The sequence below is a fragment of the Pundamilia nyererei genome, unplaced genomic scaffold (genome assembly GCF_000239375.1).
Source record: "Pundamilia nyererei isolate P.nyererei 1_Seehausen unplaced genomic scaffold, PunNye1.0 scaffold00002, whole genome shotgun sequence".
NCBI classification, from domain to species: domain Eukaryota; kingdom Metazoa; phylum Chordata; class Actinopteri; order Cichliformes; family Cichlidae; genus Pundamilia; species Pundamilia nyererei.
Window position 1 is genome coordinate 7041678 of NW_005187403.1, and position 20152 is coordinate 7061829.

General features: G+C 40.4%; 1 protein-coding gene across 1 annotated transcript in view; it reads right to left on the minus strand.

Annotated features, from left to right (window-relative positions):
* Positions 1-2584: 2584 nt before the first annotated feature.
* Positions 2585-20152, minus strand: part of ptpn13 (protein tyrosine phosphatase non-receptor type 13) — a 48880-nt gene continuing 31312 nt past the window's right edge. Inside the window, 34 exon segments of the mRNA XM_013909679.1 lie at positions 2585-4022; positions 4123-4185; positions 4269-4484; positions 4880-5217; positions 6771-6861; positions 6949-7097; positions 7188-7285; positions 7379-7434; positions 7553-7656; positions 7757-7813; positions 7910-8075; positions 8325-8480; positions 8713-8774; positions 8987-9072; positions 9229-9439; positions 9590-9761; positions 11192-11347; positions 11457-11616; positions 11715-12088; positions 12172-12270; positions 12372-12586; positions 14032-14206; positions 14314-14399; positions 14503-14596; positions 15450-15566; positions 15975-16432; positions 16527-16658; positions 16819-16926; positions 17257-17346; positions 17795-17848; positions 17950-18056; positions 18615-19038; positions 19216-19378; positions 19531-19867. Of these exon segments, the coding sequence (XP_013765133.1) occupies positions 3945-4022; positions 4123-4185; positions 4269-4484; positions 4880-5217; positions 6771-6861; positions 6949-7097; positions 7188-7285; positions 7379-7434; positions 7553-7656; positions 7757-7813; positions 7910-8075; positions 8325-8480; positions 8713-8774; positions 8987-9072; positions 9229-9439; positions 9590-9761; positions 11192-11347; positions 11457-11616; positions 11715-12088; positions 12172-12270; positions 12372-12586; positions 14032-14206; positions 14314-14399; positions 14503-14596; positions 15450-15566; positions 15975-16432; positions 16527-16658; positions 16819-16926; positions 17257-17346; positions 17795-17848; positions 17950-18056; positions 18615-19038; positions 19216-19378; positions 19531-19867 (5452 nt within the window). The 3' untranslated portion in view covers positions 2585-3944.

Genomic DNA, 20152 nt, shown 5'->3' on the forward strand with positions numbered 1-20152 from the left:
TAGATTCACTTTAAAGGACAATTCTCTATTTTTAGCACATTCCAGTTTCACTTTCTTGCCATTAGTAGGAAACTGTACAGAAGGTACAATTAGCTTAAAATACATTAACACAGAAAAGTAAGAGTGTGATTCTGGTAAAAGATAAAACCGAAAATTTAGAATTTTTAAAGGTCCCTGCTCACAGACCTCTCTGCCTCTTTTCTTAACTGCAGTATATATGCTTGATTATTTGCACTACATTGCAGTGTACAGTTAGACTATGATTGTATCCATGGGGCTTGAGAACAATTACATTTGTTCACACACTCACAGTGTATTCATTTTCAAAGATCAGTGAGCACTTCTTTAAGGCTGGTCTGGAGACATTAAACTGCTCTAGGTGACAGAAAGTGTTGTAACGACTAAGAAGACAGTATTAATCCCTAAATTTGGTACACATTAAGACAGCTGTGATTTATGTTTTGTGTATATTATGTGTTGAGGTTTTCTCTTTGTGACCGAGGTCCTTACTGGCAGTGAGATTTGTATTGAGCATGCACATATGTGCTGTTCCAGAAACGTGATGTTTTCTTGTCTTACCATGTCCAAACTAATTTAGAAATTCTACAAGACATGCTGTGTAAGTAAATACAAACAACGAAAGTTTGATCTGCATTTATTGAAAGATCATATCCCACAAACTTAGTTTAGAGGGTCCACACTGTCTACACTGTATTTAGTGAAGTCTGCAAGTTTTTGAACAGTGAAATTTGTTTTGTGCCCAAATCATTTTGCAGATCATCAGAACGAAAAGTTATTGGCCATGTTTGCATAGCCCTTTTCAAAAATATGCTTTCCTGACATTATTGTGTGTCGGATGGTGGTCAGGGCTATCCAGGCTGACAAGTGGGACATTGAATGTTACTTCTATGGTGGGGAGGGAGCCTGAGATTGTCTAAATTGGGGGTCGGTTCTATAGCAAATGTAGAAAAAATGTTTTAAGAAAGCAAATAAGTCGGTGTTCTCAAAAAATATGATTGTTTTCTTGCAGGACACCAGGAGAGATGAGTCCTCCGTCACAGATGGTGTGGTCAGTGAAGATGGCCACCTTTAAGGTCATTGCATCTCCAGCCCACATCCACTGCCACTGTACTTAAGGGAAGGTAAAGACTTTCTTCACTTACATTTGGATCATCTAAATCCACGACAGTCATTCAGGCAGACTTTCTACAAAAAAGAATATAGATTATAATAGATCCAATAGATACAACAGCAGTAATGCTAAACATATAGCACCATTAGTAAAGACTAGGTCAACCTATTCGACTACAAAAACAATGACCCTAATAAAGGACCAAACAAACAAAAAAACAGAGAACTCCTCCTCATTAAGACCAGGATAACTGGTGGGCTTAAGGGTACAAATCCAATATGCCTCTGTTCGTGTTAGGCATGTGATTCCCCCACATCTGGTATCAAGATAGTACTCTCAATACCAGACACTCTTTCAGTCACTCCCATGATGTGCTGCCATGTAGTATTTGGCTATATAATCGCCAGTGTGAATGGCTTACCTACATTTATTAAGCCTGTCCTTGATTCATTTCATCAGATCTACAGAGAAACAAAAACACCTCTAGTGCATCTGAGATGGTATATGGTGTGAGTTATGACAAATGGGCAACTTCTGGTAAACGGTTGTGTACAACAACGACATACAATGAAACTACAGAAAATAAAATGTTGAAAACAAGTTAAATGTTTTGTTCTTGAAATATACAAAAGGGCAAAAAAGTAAAAGAATTTAACGCCTAAGTATTATTGTAATGCTTATAATCCCGCTCCCAAAGCAGCTGGTTAGTGTGCTCATGCGCAGGCTGGCTCTGATTTGCATAATTCACAATTGAGTAACCTTATCTTTCTTACACTGGGTATTGGTGGAGTTCCCTCAGTTCATACTCTGAAACAAGCCACTCTAGGTCATCTTCCTGGCTGGCTGCTCCTTGCAAACATAAGGTTTGAATACCAGGTGGGTGAGGGTTGTGTGCTCACACCCAGAGGACTCTAACAACATTATACTCTGCAGCTAGATGTGACACACTGGTCTGTCAGAGTTTACAAAATGAGCAACAGAAGTAAAGTCGAAAGCTCTGGAACTCAACTTTGGTGATAGAGGATGAAGCTGTGTCTGAAGATGAAGGCCATAATGATATTAATTCTGAATCTGACGATTATATACCAAATGAGGGAACTGGAATTTCTCCATTAAACATAATAAAGACAACGTCAGGGCCCACTAGAATGTCAGTGACTCGTTTGCTAAATATCAAGTCAGGTTTTGACTAATTTAGAATTAGATCGTCATTGAACCATGATCTGTGAGAGGTAAATAACACCACTGCACTTAATATTGACTGAAATAGTAACGGCATTAACAATGAGATATAAACAATATTTATTGGACACTTTTGGATAATTGCCCTGGGTCAACAACACAATGGGAAGCCTCTCTTTTACAGAATTACATGTGCCAATGAAACATTTTAACAGTATGCCTATAAGAAAAACCAGCCTTGAGGCAACCATAAAAATGCTGTCCAGTATGTATTGGGCAATATAAGCTTTATTTTGCATATCTGGGTAACTAAACAGCCATTTAAAACAATCATGAATATGTTTGAACACATAGCAATATTTCCAGAATTGTTTTACAATTATAAAACACTGAATTTTGGCACCACACGGTGGTTAAAAACTGGTAAAAGACAAGCCATCTCTGCTCCAATACCTCCTGCTTGAGCTGCATGTAGGCAAGTAGATTAAATCAGGGCATTTTAGATGAATCACTACATAAAGAGTATGGGCATACATTACATGAGAACCTGTAAGACAAACATTGCAATGGAGTCATCAGACAGTTAACACAATGTAAGGGCTCGAATGTGTAATCTCTGTTGAAGACCACTGAACTGTTGACTTATACGGTTGATTTTGGAATCACAGTTTAAAGAGGTCTGCTCTCTGATCTCAAACTACAGCTTTAATTAGCTCTTGAAAAGTCAATAGCCTCCATAGAGATTCAACATCAAGATCCTTATTATTCCGTAATTGTGCAGGAACTGTGTGGAGCGCAGATGTAGTCGTTCTAGTAACCCACAGTTATACAAGCTGTAATCTCTCCCTCCAGTGGTGTTTATTAGTAAGCAAATAAGGAAAAGTCACGTTAGGTTAATGCTTCTACGGGTGATGTTTAGTATGTGATGGCATCTTTTTATAGACAGAACAAAATGCACACATTTAGGCTGACAAATATTCTCAAAAGTATGCAAAAATGATTTATGTACTTTAAAAAAAAAAAGAAAGACAAAAAAAAGGCAAAGTAAAATATTTCATGTTTTTACCCCCAAAAATGAAACATTCCTCTACATGTTATTTAAAACGTATCCAGTTTAATTTTTCAGGAGATGAATATGTACACTTTTAATTTCATCATTTGCCTCAGGAAGTGAGCAGTTTACTGTATAATAGATTTACATAGCAAATACTGACATAGTATTCTGTCAAGGCATGTTCCAGCATCAAAATAGGCTTCAAAGTACATAATATTGTTCCACATAAAATAGAAAATCGCAGATCATATTATAATTGTTTTAGGGTATCCAAAAATCTGAACACCCCCCCGCCCCCATCAATGTACTCTCGTGCGTGATAATTACAATGACAATCAGCAGTTCTTATAGATGCACTAAAAGGAAATAGCAGCCAGAGGGGGGGAGGGGAGGGCGGACAGGTAAAAAATATACTTCTTCTAAAGGATTTACTCTTGAGCTATCAAATAGATTAAGGCAATAAAAAAAAACAAAAGAAAAACAAAACTTGTAGTGTAATTTGGCAATTCTCATTTTTTATTTTGCTTTCATCAAAGAGTCATCCAGCCTCCACATGACAGCGATTCAGGGTTTCTACTATCCTGAGATGTTTTCTTCTGCTTGAAGGCATCGGAGGACATAGAGGATCACTTGATAGCAGAAAATATACTGCTCCTGAAAAAGGAAAAGAAAAAGAAAAAAAAGAGGGAAATGTAAGGGAAAGCTTGGGAGCTACTAAGATGTGTAAATGCTACTAAGCTTAAAACCAAGTCACCTCTGTTTGGACCATTCCTTGTCTCTGAAGCCTCATGTTCCTGACAACGTCTGAAATATCAAACTACCAAAAGAAAAAGAAAAAAGGAGATTAGAAGTGATACTGAAAAAAGTTATTATTAAATTTATAACATGAAAAATACTGACATCTGCATCTTTACTGATGAGACCCAGAACCACATCAATGCAGATGAGGGTCCCTGAACGACCAATGCCTGCACTGCAGTGTGTGATTATAGGCCCCGACTGATGAACGTGCCGCATGTAGGATATGAACGTGAGCAGCTGCTCAGGTTGTGAAGGTGTCCCATGGTCGGGCCATCCAGTGTAGTTTAGATGAGTAACAATCTGGTTTTCATTAGTCTGGAAAGAAGGAAACTCATATGTCAATGTGGACAATTCAAGTAGAAACATCTTAAATTAGGGATGTCAAACATAAGGCCAGAGGGTGAGAAACAGTCCAGCAAAGAGTCCAATCCGGCCCACTGGTCTGCTTTGGAAAATTAAGAGTGTGTAGATTTTGGACTTTATCAATAGCGAAAGCTGTAAAACATAAGACCCATCACCCCTAATTAGCATTCATATTACACCACAGTAATAGTCTGATATTAATAAAACTAAAAAATTAAACTTGATGTGAAAAAACATTTTAACTAAAATAAACCTACAAACTAAACTGCGATGTAAAGTTTGACATCCCCCGTCTTAAATTATCTGCACAATCGATCTATACACCGATATACATGATACATATTTACCTGGACATCTTTGACCTCGATGACACGGATGACGAAGTTGTCCAGGTGCTGGTCTTTGATAAGTGTTATCTGTAATCTGTCATCCACCATCTCTGCCGTCCTCGGCGTGTCTGGCCAGTACCGCTGACATTTGACTTTCCCCCCCTCAACCTCCTGGGTCATCATTGCAATCACATTGGACTTCTGCTCCCACACCATCTGCCAGAAGTCCCCTAGAGTAGTGGGTAAGGGTCCTTGACAGGCAATGTACATGAAGTTCTCGTCCTTCACCGACATATTAATGAAGTTGGCATTGATGTAGCCTCCGTCTTTACCGAGGACAACACGAGTTGTGTCAACTAGAAGAGATGTCATGAAAAGTTTCAGGATTAAAATTTGAAGTCAGAGAAAAAAAGTACTAAAAAAAGCCATTAAAGTACAGTAGATGTACTGTAATAAAAGAGGATGTAGCCTCAGACCATGAGAAGAGACACAAGTGCTGTGGTTGGAGCATGAGGGGACAGTAAACATTTTATGGACAACTTTGTGGTTTCAGTTGTCAGTCTTATTTAATAGAGAAAGTTTATTTTAAGATGGGACTACTTTGCACACGACAAGTCTCTACATCTTAAAAGTGTGGAGTGTCTAGGTGTGGGGAAGAGGGAACTGATAAAGCATAGTATCATAATAATATATTTTCTTCCGCTTATCTGGGGCTGGGTCGCGGGGGCAGCAGCCCAAGCAGAGAAGCCCAGACCTCCCTCTCCCCAGCCACCTCCTCCAGTTTACACCAAGACGTTCCTAAACCAGCCGAGAGATATAATCTCTCTAGTGTGTCCTGGGTCTGCCCGGGCCATCCTCCCGGTGGGACATGCCCGGAAAACCTCGCCCAGGGGGCATCGTTGTCAGATGCCCAAACCACCTCAACTGGCTCCTTTCGATGTGGAGGAGCAGCGGCTCAGAGTAGAGCAATCCGTCTGTCGATCTCCTGCTTCCTTCTCCCATCACTCTGAACAAGACCCCGAGATACTTAAACTCCTCCACTTGTATCGATATAGGGACACCAAATATTAGCATCTTATTATATAAAATGTCAATAAAATTATAACTCTTTAGTACTAGTATAATAAATCAATTACTTTTTCAATCCAAAATAGCATTCAGCATGCGGGAGCATAATGGAGGTATCAAAGAAAGAAATCAGGAAAGTGCTGTCTATATCTGAATATGGACCTATTTTGGAATTTCCTAAAAAAAAAAAAAAAAAAAGGTTGGAATATTTAAAATGAGGTCCAGATCAAAGTAAAATACTCTTGAGATAATACGAGTATAAGGGCTCATGTCACAAACTGCCAAAACCTGCTGAGAATAGCGAGGTAATCAGCTCAACCGAAAAACCAACCAACACTGGGCACACTTAGTTTGACAAATCTAGGTTCCAATTTAGAGGAAGTCAAGAAATCACCTATTTTATGTGAAAATATCTGCATCCACACAACACTGAGAAAAAAAATGAATAGGGAACTGCATGTTATAAAAAAAATAGGAAGCCAAGTGTGCGACACTTCTCTACAGTGAAGTCGAGGGTGACGTTGAAGAAGGTTTGCGAAAGGGTTGCAATATATGCTATTGTAATGTGACAATATATTTGAAATTCAATACTATATGTTGGGTTAGTATCATTATAATATCTGATTCCAATTACTCTGACAGTGACTTTGCTTTCAGATCCACACTTCGTTTGTCACACATGGACCAAGACAAGAACTGCTAAAATGCTCAAGCTGACATTTCACAACAGTAGTCTACAAACCAGTGGGTGATGTCACAGTGGCTACAACCATCGTTCATATACAGTTCATAGTCCATGTTATTAATAGTAATCACATAGGGAACTGCTAGTTTTTCTTACAGGGGACAATATTCTTATAGCGGTTCTTCTTCTTGTTCTCCTTCGTCTGACCGATCAAACAGTCGTCCAGCGGCTGGAGATTCTGAAGATTCTGCCAGAACGGAAAATGGATATTCAGAAAAATCTAATGAAAACTATTGTGATTTATTCTTTGGCAATGAAATTCAAAGAGTCATACTTCAAACTCCTGTAGAGGCACTTTCTGTTCCAAAAGTCCCCTCATCATGCGAACCACACTGTTGAGCTTTTGTCCCGTGTACTGGCCTTCAGGGACCACTCTGACAAGGGGCAAAGAGGTCAGCTGGTCCTCTGTGATGATTGGCCCGTCTGTGCGAAGACATAAACGAGGGAATTAAAAGTTTTGTAAGTAACTTATGACAATTATTTACATGTATTGTCTGAGACACTGACTCCTACCATCTTTTGACTTTGAGTTCATGTTTTCAATTGGCAGTTCATCGCTTCCCCACGTGATTTCATCATCGTCTGGCTGCCCAGCACTCATCTGCAGGTAGCTGTTGGTTCAACACAAACAGCCAAGAGGTCTTAATATAAATGATGTACAACCTTAAATCTGATGAGTGCACATCTAAAAAGTAAAATCGTACTTTTCATTGTGTGGATTGTCAACACTTTCCTCATTCCATCTCACCTTTCGGGAGTTCTGCAGTAAAAAAAACAAACAAACAAACAAACAAAAATCAAATGACACAAACAAAACAACATCAGAAAAAGCAGACTGTTGTTTCTGTGGTTTCTCAAATGGCGAGTTTGATTTGTACCTCAGGAGAATCTTCTGGTAAAGAAGAGCCATCGCCGTCCGTGTCCTCCGAAAGCTCTGTGCCCTGCTCGGTCTCTCTCCTCTCTCCTAGTTCATCATCATAGTCTGTGAAATATGGGAATGTAGTTTATGTTGTTTTGTTGTTGTTGTTTTTTTTACACATTTCTAACTTTCCAGTTCATTCTGCAGCCTGTGTGTGCTATACCTATAGGCGGTATGACAGGACACAGTTTAGTCTTCATGCTACTGTCGCCACTCAGACCTGAAATAAACACGAGCAGGTTGCTTTAGAAAATATTCAGAAAGAAAAATACACTCATGAGACAAAAGTTTAAAAAATACAAGTGCATGATTTTACCAGTATTTCCATTGCACTTGTCGGAGTTGATGGGTAGAGAGGCCAGGTATGTGTTCGGGTTCTGGTCTGGTGGTCTGGATACAATAAGATGCACCAGGCCTTTAGTTTTACGGATGGTGGTGACAGCTTTGGTATGGGACACACCTGTCATTAGCTCTTCATTCACCTACAAGACAGAGAGCCAGTCAGTCAGGGCTGTATACAGTCTCAGAAAATCCACAGAAAATACTTTCTTTACTTTGTAGCCAATTATTTACAAAATGTTCACAAAAAGAAAATGCTTTTTTAAATTATTTTAAATTCTGTGTTATTACAACACAGAATTTAAGAGATTCATGTTAAAAACAACAACAAAAATAAATAAATGTAATGTGTTTTGTTTAACAAAGCACATTCCAAGTCCAAAAACACTCACTTTAAGCAGCCTGTCTCCTACTTGCAGCTTGCCTGAGGACTCTGCTACTCCTCCTGGTGTGATGGATTTAACAAAGATCCCTCTCTCCCCTCCAATTACGGAAAACCCCAGACCTCCTGACGGCGGCTTCTCCAGATCTACCTTTATGATCTCTTCCTGCGTTTTCAGCAAACAAATGTGGAGTCACCTTTGATTTGTCATTCAACACTTCAGCAAGTTACTTTTTTTGTTGGTTTGGGTAACTGTCTGCGTTCCATTAACAATAACACCTGATGAACTCCACCGACATATTTCATAGCTGTTTGCTTGGCAAAACATAACCAACACAAGAACATGTTTTCACCCCCAGGCACCAACATAATTAAAAAAACAAACAAAAAAAACTCACCTCTATAGGACAAAGTGCTGCGAGACCTTCTGTATCTCTTAATTCTTCCCCTTTAAGGAACCCTTAAACAGAAAACAAAAGTTGCAGTTACGCTTATCCCCATTATTACTTTGGTTTATTGAGTTTTTATTATCATCCCCTTTTTAAAATAAAGTTTTCACACCATCTTTAAATATTTGGCAAGTAAGAAACTTGATATGAGTAAATCTATTCTTATTTAGATCGATTTATCAGTGCACCTGTAAGTCACATTTCTTTAGATTATAAAGCATACCATTCATGGTGGATGAAACCGTCGTGCTAACATTGTTGTTGAGAAAAGAAAGACTTTTCTGCATAGGACAAACTGGCTTTCCATCCCTGTTAGAGTAAATTTAAGAAAATAAAAGTTACCGAGATTATTGTTAAGATCTTGTATTTTCTGTAATGTGCAATGCTATTAAGACAAAAAACATAAAAACAAGCACCAAAAAAATTCACAAAGGATAGATGTTATTCTTTTTTAGTGTAGACTACCTTGTGGCTTTTAGCGTGAGTTCACTGGGGGAGTGCTCCAATAGCCTAGTGCTCTCACTGAGAGTCAGGTCCTGGGTAGGGGCCCCATTGATGTAGTGGATTAGGTCAAGTGGCATTAAGCTTCCTTCTTTAGAGGCTAATGAACCCGGAAGAATATCTTTCACATATAAGATCCCGTACAAACTGTCACTACCACCATCCAGTACCAAACCTGGGGAATGAATAAAGAATAAAAATATTAAGATTTGATTTTTAAGAACTAATTTCTGATGCAACCTTTGGGAAGATTTTCAAGACATTAGTGGCTTAATGTGAGACACACCAGTGATATTTTCTTTTCTTAATCAAGGTCGTTTCTTACCCAGTGGTTCTTGGTTCATCTTGAAGTAAATGTCAGGCAGCAGATGAGCTTCTATGGGGGGTTTAGGAACCTCCAGGACCCTTCCTACCACCAAGTCAACCACCCGAGGGGCAGCACGCACAAGATTGACCACCTCAGTGTGGCCCATATCGCTCACATCAGTGTTATTCACCTGTAGACAAAAAACATTCATTCAATGTGTAATGGTTTGGGAAACACAAAGGAACAGAGAGCCAGACTGTTTCCAGTTTGTACTTGATAACCGCCTCTATATGTCTGTGTAGGTTCTCAGTCATCCAGGTCATAATAATCGAAGGAGCTTGGAAAGAAAAGCAACTGGACTTCTTTAAGTTTCCATAGTGTCCATTGATGTAGTTTCACTCTTTAGTTGCATACCTACAACTGAGGCAGTGGAGACTGTCAGAAAATCAACTACAGCAAGACAGCTTCTTAGAAAACAGAACTAGTTTTACCCCGATCAGATTTGCACACTATTAGACCTCTGCCTTAGCACCACATAATTTAAATACAACAAGGGTTTCTGCAGACAAAAACATGGATGTGCCATGGCCTACCCAGTGTCTTCCAATGTAGCCAATCTTTACATGGAGCTAGTAGAAAGTAAAGTTCTTGGCTCTTTCAAAGGGACAGCACCTAGCCACTGGTACTGATACATGGTGCAGGCTGTTCACATCAACTCAGTGGAAACAAAGTCACCAGGGGAGACAAAGGATAACAGTTTGCCATTTCTGGGCCGTGCTGTGCACATTGAGGAGAATGGAAACCTCAACATTAAAGTTTAGCCCCCACACACAGACAAGTACCTGCTTTTTGACTCCCACAACCCTCTGGAACACAAACTTTGAGTAAACAGGACTCTGCAACACCGGGCAGAATACATTCCTTCTAAGCCAGGTGGAAAAGAAACGCACACATGTAGAGAAAACTCTTAAAACATGCGGTTATCCCAACTGGGCTTTCATCAAATCAGCAAAGATGCACAGTAAAGAAGGTCACCAACTAGGGAGAAACAGAAGGACAAACGGACAATCCCTTATGTAGCAGGTTTGTCAGAGAAGCTCAGGAAAATTATCTTCGAGCACGAAAACCCAGCCACACACTCAGACAAAAACTGGCTCATGCCAAGGACAAAACTCCCAAACACATACTAAACAACAGGAAAACCAAACAGCCACCTCATAAACACATGGCACAAGACAGAAGAGCCACCTCAACAGGACAAGACTCTGCATCTAAAAGAAAAAAGGTCAATCTTTCAATGATGCTAATGTTCACATTTTAGACAGAAAAGGCAGATAGATGGCTTTTTTCACTCCTCTTGCAAACTATGTCCATGTGAATGACCATCCTTGAACAGAGGGGGTGGCTTGCGACACCAGCTGTCTGCCATCTATAATCCAGTTTTGAAATCCCTTCCCAGGTGTGTTAATGCCCTCTTACATCTTGCGTCAGCTGATCTCAATACGTCACACAACAGGGTGAGGCAAGGTCTCACAATGATTTCACCTGAAACCTCTGCTGATAATGATAATCCACACGCTTTTCACACCTTGGCACATAGTGAATAATGGGAATTTATACCGTGATCATTCGGTCCCCGGGCCTGAGCCTTCCATCTCCTTTGGCTGGATCCTGGATGATGTCATGTATGTAACATCCATGATCATTGCCTTCAGTGAGGGTGAAGCCAAGGCTGCCCTTTTCTGACTTCACCAAAGAGACCTGTAGCTCTACTTCCTAGCAACAACAAAAACACATAACCTCAGTAACAGGAATAACATCTTGATCCACATTTTAGTGGAAACCCTAAAATGATTAGATTATGATTCCCTTCCTCAGTTCTTACTGGGATGAATTCATCTCCATCCTGTCCATTGCCAGGTGCAGTGAGGTTCAAGGGCAGAGGTAGCGGAGGAGGCAGGGGATCTGGGCTTGGGGAAGACAGGGAGGACACCTTCGGAAAAGTGGATGACTCCAGATCAGATCCCACTGGGGATGAAAGTCCCCTGACCAAACATCCACAAAGCCAAAATTTAGCAAAAACACTAATAATCACATTTATAACTGATAATGCTAATCGAGTATTTAACATTAGATGAATTACCGGTTGCTGAGGTCTGATCTCGTCATTGACAGATTTGAGGAATAAAAAGCTGAGTGCATGTTGTCATCCAGATGACCACTGCTGTCGTAGCGTCCCAGTCCCGGGTTGCTACCGGAGGTCTGGTAAACACTCCGCTCCCAGTTCTGCCTGCTGTTCTCCACAGAGCCTGCGCTGAAAGCTTCTTCCACCTCCTCATCCCCATCGGTGCTGTCGCTGTAGCTGTTGCGTCGGCCAGGGGTTCTGTGTAGCAGCCTCTCCAGGGCGTCTTCCACAGGGCCCTGTTTCTTACTCCCTGGAGCAGACGTGAGCCTTTCTAAGTTCAAGCTGGGCTCTCCAAATGTCCCTGGTGTCTTTCTAGGCGATGGCTTAGGCGTCTAGGAAGAAATTTGGTTCAATTTAAGTTTTCAACTAATGCTTGAAAGACTCTCAGTGATGAGGAAAATATTAAGTGACTCACCAAAGCTGCAGTGTCCATCTCAGGAAGAATGCCATGTTCAGGTCTACAGAGAAGCAAAGTCACCTCTTGACCAGTTCCTCTCAGAGCGGATATCACCTCCTACACAAAATGTAAAGGAACCACAATTTCAAACACATTATGACAGCAAATAACTTTGATGTGATTCTTAAATGGGAACTGAGACAAAGTGTATCACATACATGTTGCGAGAGTCCTTTGAGTGGGGTTTGATTGACACGCAAGATGACATCACCAACTTTGATACGACCGCTTTCTGCAGCTGGCTGGCCAGGAAACAGTTTTTTAACCCTCACCATGCTGGAGCCAGGGGGTTCGTTGGGGATGTTCTCCTCTCGGCTAAAACTGAAACCCAGCCCTGATGTGTTTTTCAGCAGGCACACCTCAAACATATTATCTGTGAAACAGAACACATGAATTTGCAGTTATTGCCATAGATGGTCAATGAATGGTCACACAGAATAAGATAAAATATAAAACCAGAATGGATGAATTATAGCTTATAGCACAAAACTAAAAGATAGTCCAGCTCTTGTTGCAGAAGAGCAATTTATGTAGAGTCTGCCCATCTACTCAGCTCTAATACAACAGCAGTGTGCAAACGATGGGTTGTACACACATGCTCATTTGATCTTGATGTAAGTCTTGGTGTAACACTGCGAAAAAAAAAATACATTGTATGACCAAATTTGATTGTTTACAGGTGGACACAAGTATCAAAAAGAAATGGTGCATATATCTTAAAAAGTCTGTTAGCCTTATTAAAACTCAAGATGGCTGTTGGCAAAAGAAGACAATATAATTTGTTATTCAGAGTAACTATAAAGTAAATGTCAAATCACATATGTTCAATAATGTAGAAATTTACTTTAGAAGTCTGAAACTACTTTTTTTTTTTCTTTTTAAATCATTTGCAAACAGTCTCCAGTAGTACAGGAATTACTATTCATTTCCATTACATCTGCTGGATGGACCCTTACATTCTCACCTGCAGAAAAGCAAACTCGTATTGCTTATGGTTGCACAAGAGTTAGAGGAGGTTGTCTACTATTCCCAAGATCAGTGGCTTGATCTACTGCGTCCGTATATGGAAGCAAAATACTGTAAAACGCCTCTTAAGCATCTATCTGGGCTTTAAAAAGTGGCTGCAGGTTGCAGTATAAAAGTAATTCGTGTGCTAGGTGAGGGTAAAAAAAACAAACAAAAAAAAACAAAACACAGAAAAACCGCATTATAGAAACTACAGTCGTTTTACAATGACTAAACTAGGAGAGGGTGGAACATTAACCAACTAACCTAACTTACTTGATGGTGCAGTTAGATTAGTTATGCAGGTAAGTTAATACATCAAAGAGCTGGGCAGCGGAGTGGGGCATGTGTTGCCTTGGAGCAAGAAGGTATGAACCTGCCAAAAGACCTGCCTGTCAGGTTATTCTAAAGTCCCTTTTTGGTGCCATAGTAAGTGGTTATCTGTCTCTCTGCAACTGCCTGTTGAAAAGATAAGTGGCTATTTAAAAAAAGAATAAAAAAACCTTAAAATTAAAATAATAGCATGGTGTGCCCTGAGAGCCTGGGTAAAAGAGTCTTTATGCATTAAACACGTGAAATTCACTGAATTGCACAGGGGAAAAAATGGCACCTAATGAATATTAAATGTCTGAACCTAGCTTTGTTGCAGTGCTACGAAAGAGGTCAAAGGATAATCCCTCAACCTGCACTTTGCTGTGCATTTTCAATGATAATTAGACCACTGAAATTAGACCACAGAAAACAGGAAAACGCATTACAGGGTGCGTTAAAATGGATCTCCAATCCCAAAATAAACCACACCACATCCTTTACCTTGTGTGATGAAGCTGTACTCTGGTTTTTCTTTGGCTTCGAGTGTCTGCTCCTTGTTCTTGGTCGGACTTCTGTCGTAGCCAGTGCTGGCAGATGGTGGAGTGTTCTTAGGTGTGAGGGGAGCGTGGATGCTGTTTGCAGGTACGTGACCCCTCTCCAGCAACAAGTGCACTGTCTGAGCCACGCAGGAAGTAAAACTAAGTGTTAAGATGCCAGCTAGGCAGCAACATAATTTAAAGATACTGCTCACATGGTGGCTCATGGGAACTGTCATCCCCTCACCTGTCCGGTGTCTCTGAGAGCCTCTACCGCTTGTTGATGAGTGGCCCCCTCCAGGCTCTTTCCATTGACGGCCACCACACGATCACCTAAGCCGCAGACAGACAGGTATTGCCCAAAGACGAAAGAGTCTAAATTTCATCCAATTTCATTTTTTCCTTTGTGCTACATATTTGTTACACTAGTGCCTACCTTTCTGTATCCTTCCATCAAGCTCTGCAGCACCTTTTGGTATAAGACCTTTCACATAGATGCCTCCATGTCGGACAGCAGTGCCAGCTCCTCCCTAAGATAATGACAGAACTCTTAGTGAAATGAGCCAAAGAGAAAATGCATAATTCTTTATTTGTCTGTGGGGGTTGATGGCAGGGTTGGATGTGTTTTATATGATAACTGCTTTATCTTTATTGTGGCTTCAGAACTGTGAAGAGAATATCAAACTGTACAAGAGAAGTATTTTAAAGTAATTTTAACAGAAAATTCAAGACCAGAAGTTTATATTTCAGTTTTTTTGGATCAGGGGTTGAATGAAGCTTATACTTTGGTGCATAAGAACTGTCACAGGTGGAGTAGATGATGATTTTGAAGTTTAGCAAGTTTTGTCAAAGACCAAGTTAAAACTTGGTTTTAGACACTATGAATCATGACAACATGACACAAGCTCCTTTTCCTCTTGTTCAAATGACCTTTTAGGTGGATTTTGTGATTCTGGAGTTTGCTTAGGTATTAAACAAAGCTCTTATTATTTTTAAATCTTCTAAAAATTTAAAAAGACCAACCACACAAGTTCACGTGTGACAGCAGTCTGAAGACATAATAAAGTGATTTGTTAAAATGGTTTAGTGGTTTAATTAACCCAAGTCAATCATATTCAAAATTCCAGAGAGACTAATTAGAGCAGTGATTACTCACATCATTTAAAGTCCCTACTGTAAGAGATACTGTGACATTTCTTTCTTTCAAATCCTTCTTGATTAAAAAATAAAGTTGACATGCATGAGGGTTAGTATTACCACAAGAACGTCCAACACACGGCAATAAGAAATGAAACCAAACCAAACAACATGTGAACTGGATGAGTCGGGGGGGAAAAAAAGGTGCAAAACAAAGAAAAGGGTGAAAACCTTGCCGAACAGTACCGTGACACTTAAGCCCAGGCTGCTGTCTTTTTTGGACAGCTCAATGTCATATAGTTCTCCTGGATGGAGACTATTGACCCCTGAGGCATTACCATTTAAATTTTCCATGATGTTTTCCTGCAAACAGAGAATAGGGCATTACAGTGAATTATCACAAGCCTGAACATGCAGAAAGAAATCAAGGTGAGTGAGTAGACTGACTAAACAAGCCGATACAGTGAAAAAACACACAAGGAATATCATGCAGCAAACAGTTGCAATGCAGCCTTTCATTGACAGTGTAAATGCAATGACAGGCAAATGTTATAAAGAACAGGCAGTTAGTTGTGCCAAGCATCAGGTTATATGTAATGCTTGTGTATAGAAAACAAACAATCATATTCTGTTCCATTAACATAAGCAAATTTCTACTAGAAGACACAATTCTGTGTATTATACTTAACGGAGCTCCTAATTGAGAGCCTAGGGCAATGTATAAAAGCAGGGAATCCATTAAAATGAGTCCATTTAAAAAAATAAACAAACCTTTTTGACCTTTTGTTTCTCTTGACTACTTGAATAAGTTTCCTCGTCCATGTCTGAATCTCCCCGGTCAGAATGCTCAGAGACTTTGGGAGCTTCCAGCACTTTAGATTTTCTAGTTTTGGGAGGTAGAGCTGGTGGTGTAGGATCAGGACCTACATTTGGATGTTGGGCTGTGGGTGCAGCACTCCTTTCTAGGTATTGCTGAACTCCACCAGGGGCTTGGTTGGTTTTAGCCACAATGCTCGTCTTAGAGTCTTGAGAACTGAGGGCAGTGTGCTGTTGAGCTGGTGATGAGTTAGAGGACTGTATGCCAGCACCACTTTGCTGTGGAGGGCTGGGGCTTCTTGTTCCTGCATGCTCTTCTGAGGAGGTATCAAAGTCCAGTTCTTGTTTCTGAGCAGAGTTAAGGGACTTAAATGAAGACCTGTGCTGGTAGGGTGAATATCCTCCAGGAGATTCTGTCGGAACAAAAAAGGTTTTGGATAAAAGTCAGGATCAATCCTGACAAGGTGCACATGAAAACAAAAATTATACCTGTAACCCTGATTTTACCTTTGTAGAGCCTCTCTTTGGGCTGTGATACGACGAGAGTAACGTCATCAGGAGAATTCTGAAGTATATCAACCACGGTCGTGTGAGAAAGTCCTTCTAGGCTTTTCTCATTTACAGAGATCAGCCGGTCACCTGAATCAACAAGACCACCATTGCTCACACAGACAACAACTACTCATATTCACAGCAAGAATGAAACAACCTTAAGAGCTAACCATCAGCACAAGCAGACAACAAGAACACCATCATCTGAATACGGAAGGTAGAAAGTGGCAACAAAAAAGTAGCATACCGGGTTTGAGGCAGCCATTGATATCAGCGGGACCACCGGGAGTGACGGAGCTAATGATGGTGCCAAGGTCTGCGCGGCCAGAGTTCTCTCCTGCTACAACTTGAAACCCTACAGGACAAACACACACCGCAAATGTATGAACCCAAAACTATAAACTGTTGCATGCAAATGTAGAGGCAGCCTCTGGCAAACACCATTTTTGTTTATTCAGCTGAAAGATTTGCATACAGCAAAATTACTGGTTATCCAAGTCCTTAAAATAGAAAAGCAACAGGTTGCCTAAGGGGGAGTTATTCACTTCTTTTAACTCAGAAATCTGTCAAGTATACAGCCTGTCCAGGGTTCCCCCAGCATTTCAAGCAGTTTAAAGCAGTTGTCAAAACAGCAGAGACTGTGTAAAATAAAACTAATTTTATGAATATATTCATTCACTCTTACCTAGTCCGTATTTCACATCTTTCTTCAAGTTTACAGTTGTGATCTCTCTCTCCGGAGATGGTAACGCATTAACCTTTTTCTTTAGGGAATCTGTCCAAAGAAAAAACATTAAATACATGACATCTTCTGTAACACAGTTACATCCTTTTTGAGTTTGGTAAGCAGGGAAGAAAACGCAGCCCACTCTGAAAGCACTACACTGTAACTACTAATCAGTTCAAGAGGACATACAGTGTAGCTGAAGGGCTCCCTCTTTAGTAGAATTGAATAACAAGCCTGAAAAGCTTGGCTAAGCCGGGAAGAAAGTTGAGTTCAGTGCCAAGAATTAAGCTATTAAATGGTGGGAGCGGGGCCAAAGCCAAGGTCCACAGGCATCGAGCACTGAGAGAAAAGAGACTGGACTATTTTTTTGTATATATTCATGGTTTGCTAAATCTCAGAGAGATATTGGTGAACAGACTAGAGTTGTAGAGACAGAATGCTAAAAATGAGTAATAATTGGTATCTGCGGGAACAAGAATCACATTTCCTTACGTACCAGTCACAGATGCTGGGGTTGAAGGTGGTCCAGAGGAATTGTGCATGCTAACACCTGTGAAAGAATGCAACGCATTAATAAGAGCATTATTTCAGTATTTCAGGTATGACCTCTACACCTCTGATGCTCCGCTCTTCACAGGTCAGCATTCTTACCTACTACATATGCTTGGCCGGTATCCTCTATGGAAGAGGAGTCAGATTCTTTTTTGGACATGCTGGTGCTCCAGGCTGCGCTGCTGAGGGGTGGTATGCCAAATGATCTGAGAAAGCAAAACACAGATGAGAAAAATTAGGTGTCTTCTACAACGCTGAAGACACTCTCTTAATAACATTAGGCCCCTGAAATCTCTAAGCTAAAAATCACAGGTCATGTGTGAAGCTGACACAAGGGGGAGCAGCTGACACAAAACAGACTTGTTGCTTACTAAAAAAGGCACAATGACACAAACACACACTAAGGCGCATGTACACCCACACACAGACCCCCGGGGGTCAATTACAGGCTGGAGGTAGAGTTTTATATGTCTCTGTAGTGCAGAGTAGTCTCAGCAACAGATCCTCAGTAACTTTAGTCTGCCCTGAAGAGACTGACAGTGAAACCTAAACACATGTACAGGACCCCATACTGGAGGAAAAAGGCATTGAATAAAAAGATAAGAAACACATAGTTTTCTTATTTATTTTTCTTATTTATTCTTATTTCTTATTATAAAGTTAAATTCAGCATTTGCTCATAATTTCCTTTCATTACGTTTCATTAAGCTTATGGGAAATAATCCGGGTCTTGCTTTTGACATGTTTTGCTTTTCTCAACTCACTTGTCCTGTTGGTGTAGGATGGAGTCTGTGTCTGAGCTGGCTCGCTGATGTTGCTGGAAGTGAGAGGCCAGTTGGTTGGCTTGTGGCTGACTAAGTCCGCTGTGCGACTGACCACGATACAACTCTGCCAGCCTGTCCTCCGGAGACTCTGGCATTTGCCCGAGGTTGTGGTGGGAACGACTCATTGCTCGGGGATTGGAAAGGACCGTGGAGGCCACTGGATTGAACCCTGGAAAGTGAAGCTCATCTTGGACTAATACTGAGCCAGACAGTGCCTTATTGAGGGCTGCCTCTGAGTATGAGATTCTCTTCAGTTGGTCTGGGTTGGAGCGTGTCGATAAACTTGGGGCCAGGCTGCCCGAACTCGCTCTCATACCAACAGCATCTCCACTCCGAGAGTCGAGGGAGTACTGCAAACTGTTTTCTGGTGAGCGGGAACATGAAAGACATAAAAGTCTGTCATTCTATAGTAATAATAACCATTAGTGCTTATTAACATGAGGCAGGTAATTCCAAAGAGCTGATTCGTTGATTTATTCCAATTAGTGTTGCCTGTGACAGATGCATCAAGTTAACCCTCATCTCTATAAAAAAAACAAACCTAGGTCTTGCTGCTCCTGGTTGTTTTGGCGAGCCTTCATCTGCAGGTGGAACTTATGCTGATCCGAACACAGCTGTAGCAAATACTGACATGTCTTGTTGCTGTCTGTCTGAAACAGGTGCTTAATGCCATCTGATGTGTTCTGAAGGCAAATCTTCTTTTTCTGGAGGATTACAGACAAAAAAGAAACAAAAAAATGCTAATAATAATAAACAAAGTGAAAATGGCCATCAATTGGATTACACTATAGTGGAAAACAAATACTGGTATACTGTAAGACAGGTTTATTTCGAATAATAAGAGTCAAGCGCGTACTGCAAAGGAAATCTTCTTTGTCTCCCTCCAGGGGAACCTTAGCACTGGGGTACGATTTCCATTAAGGACTTCAAAAATGAGCACCCCCTTGGAGTAAACACCCAGCATGATCCCTGTCTGAGATCTCTTCTCAGGAAGCACTCGATGGAAGTGGACTCCATATTCTGTCAGCTTCTGGCTCATCTTTAAAGACAAGAGAGATGGTACTAAGATACTCAAATAATAATCAAATTAACATAGAAAACAGGAACTTTCCAAATGAGAACCAGGGGTTAGTTTTTTTTGGGGGGGGGTTCAAATTAAGGTTGATGAGGAAGCAAACATCCGTTTTTGTGGTCTCCAATGAAACAAAAAATACAACAAAATGAAATTTAAACAGACATTTTGCTCTTGTTACGGTACTTATTTTTTGTCAAACATACACTGCATGTCAGTCTTTCTGCTGAAGTAAACTCTTTGGTATAAAATAATCATTTACATCACAAAATAAAAACCTTGAGTTGCAATTTATTACTGAAAAAAATAACTTCAGCCATAACTGAATATATTTTTGATATCGACATGAAAACTGAATTTAAACGCAGTCTACTTTATTATTGCCAACCTTAAGGAACTCAAACTC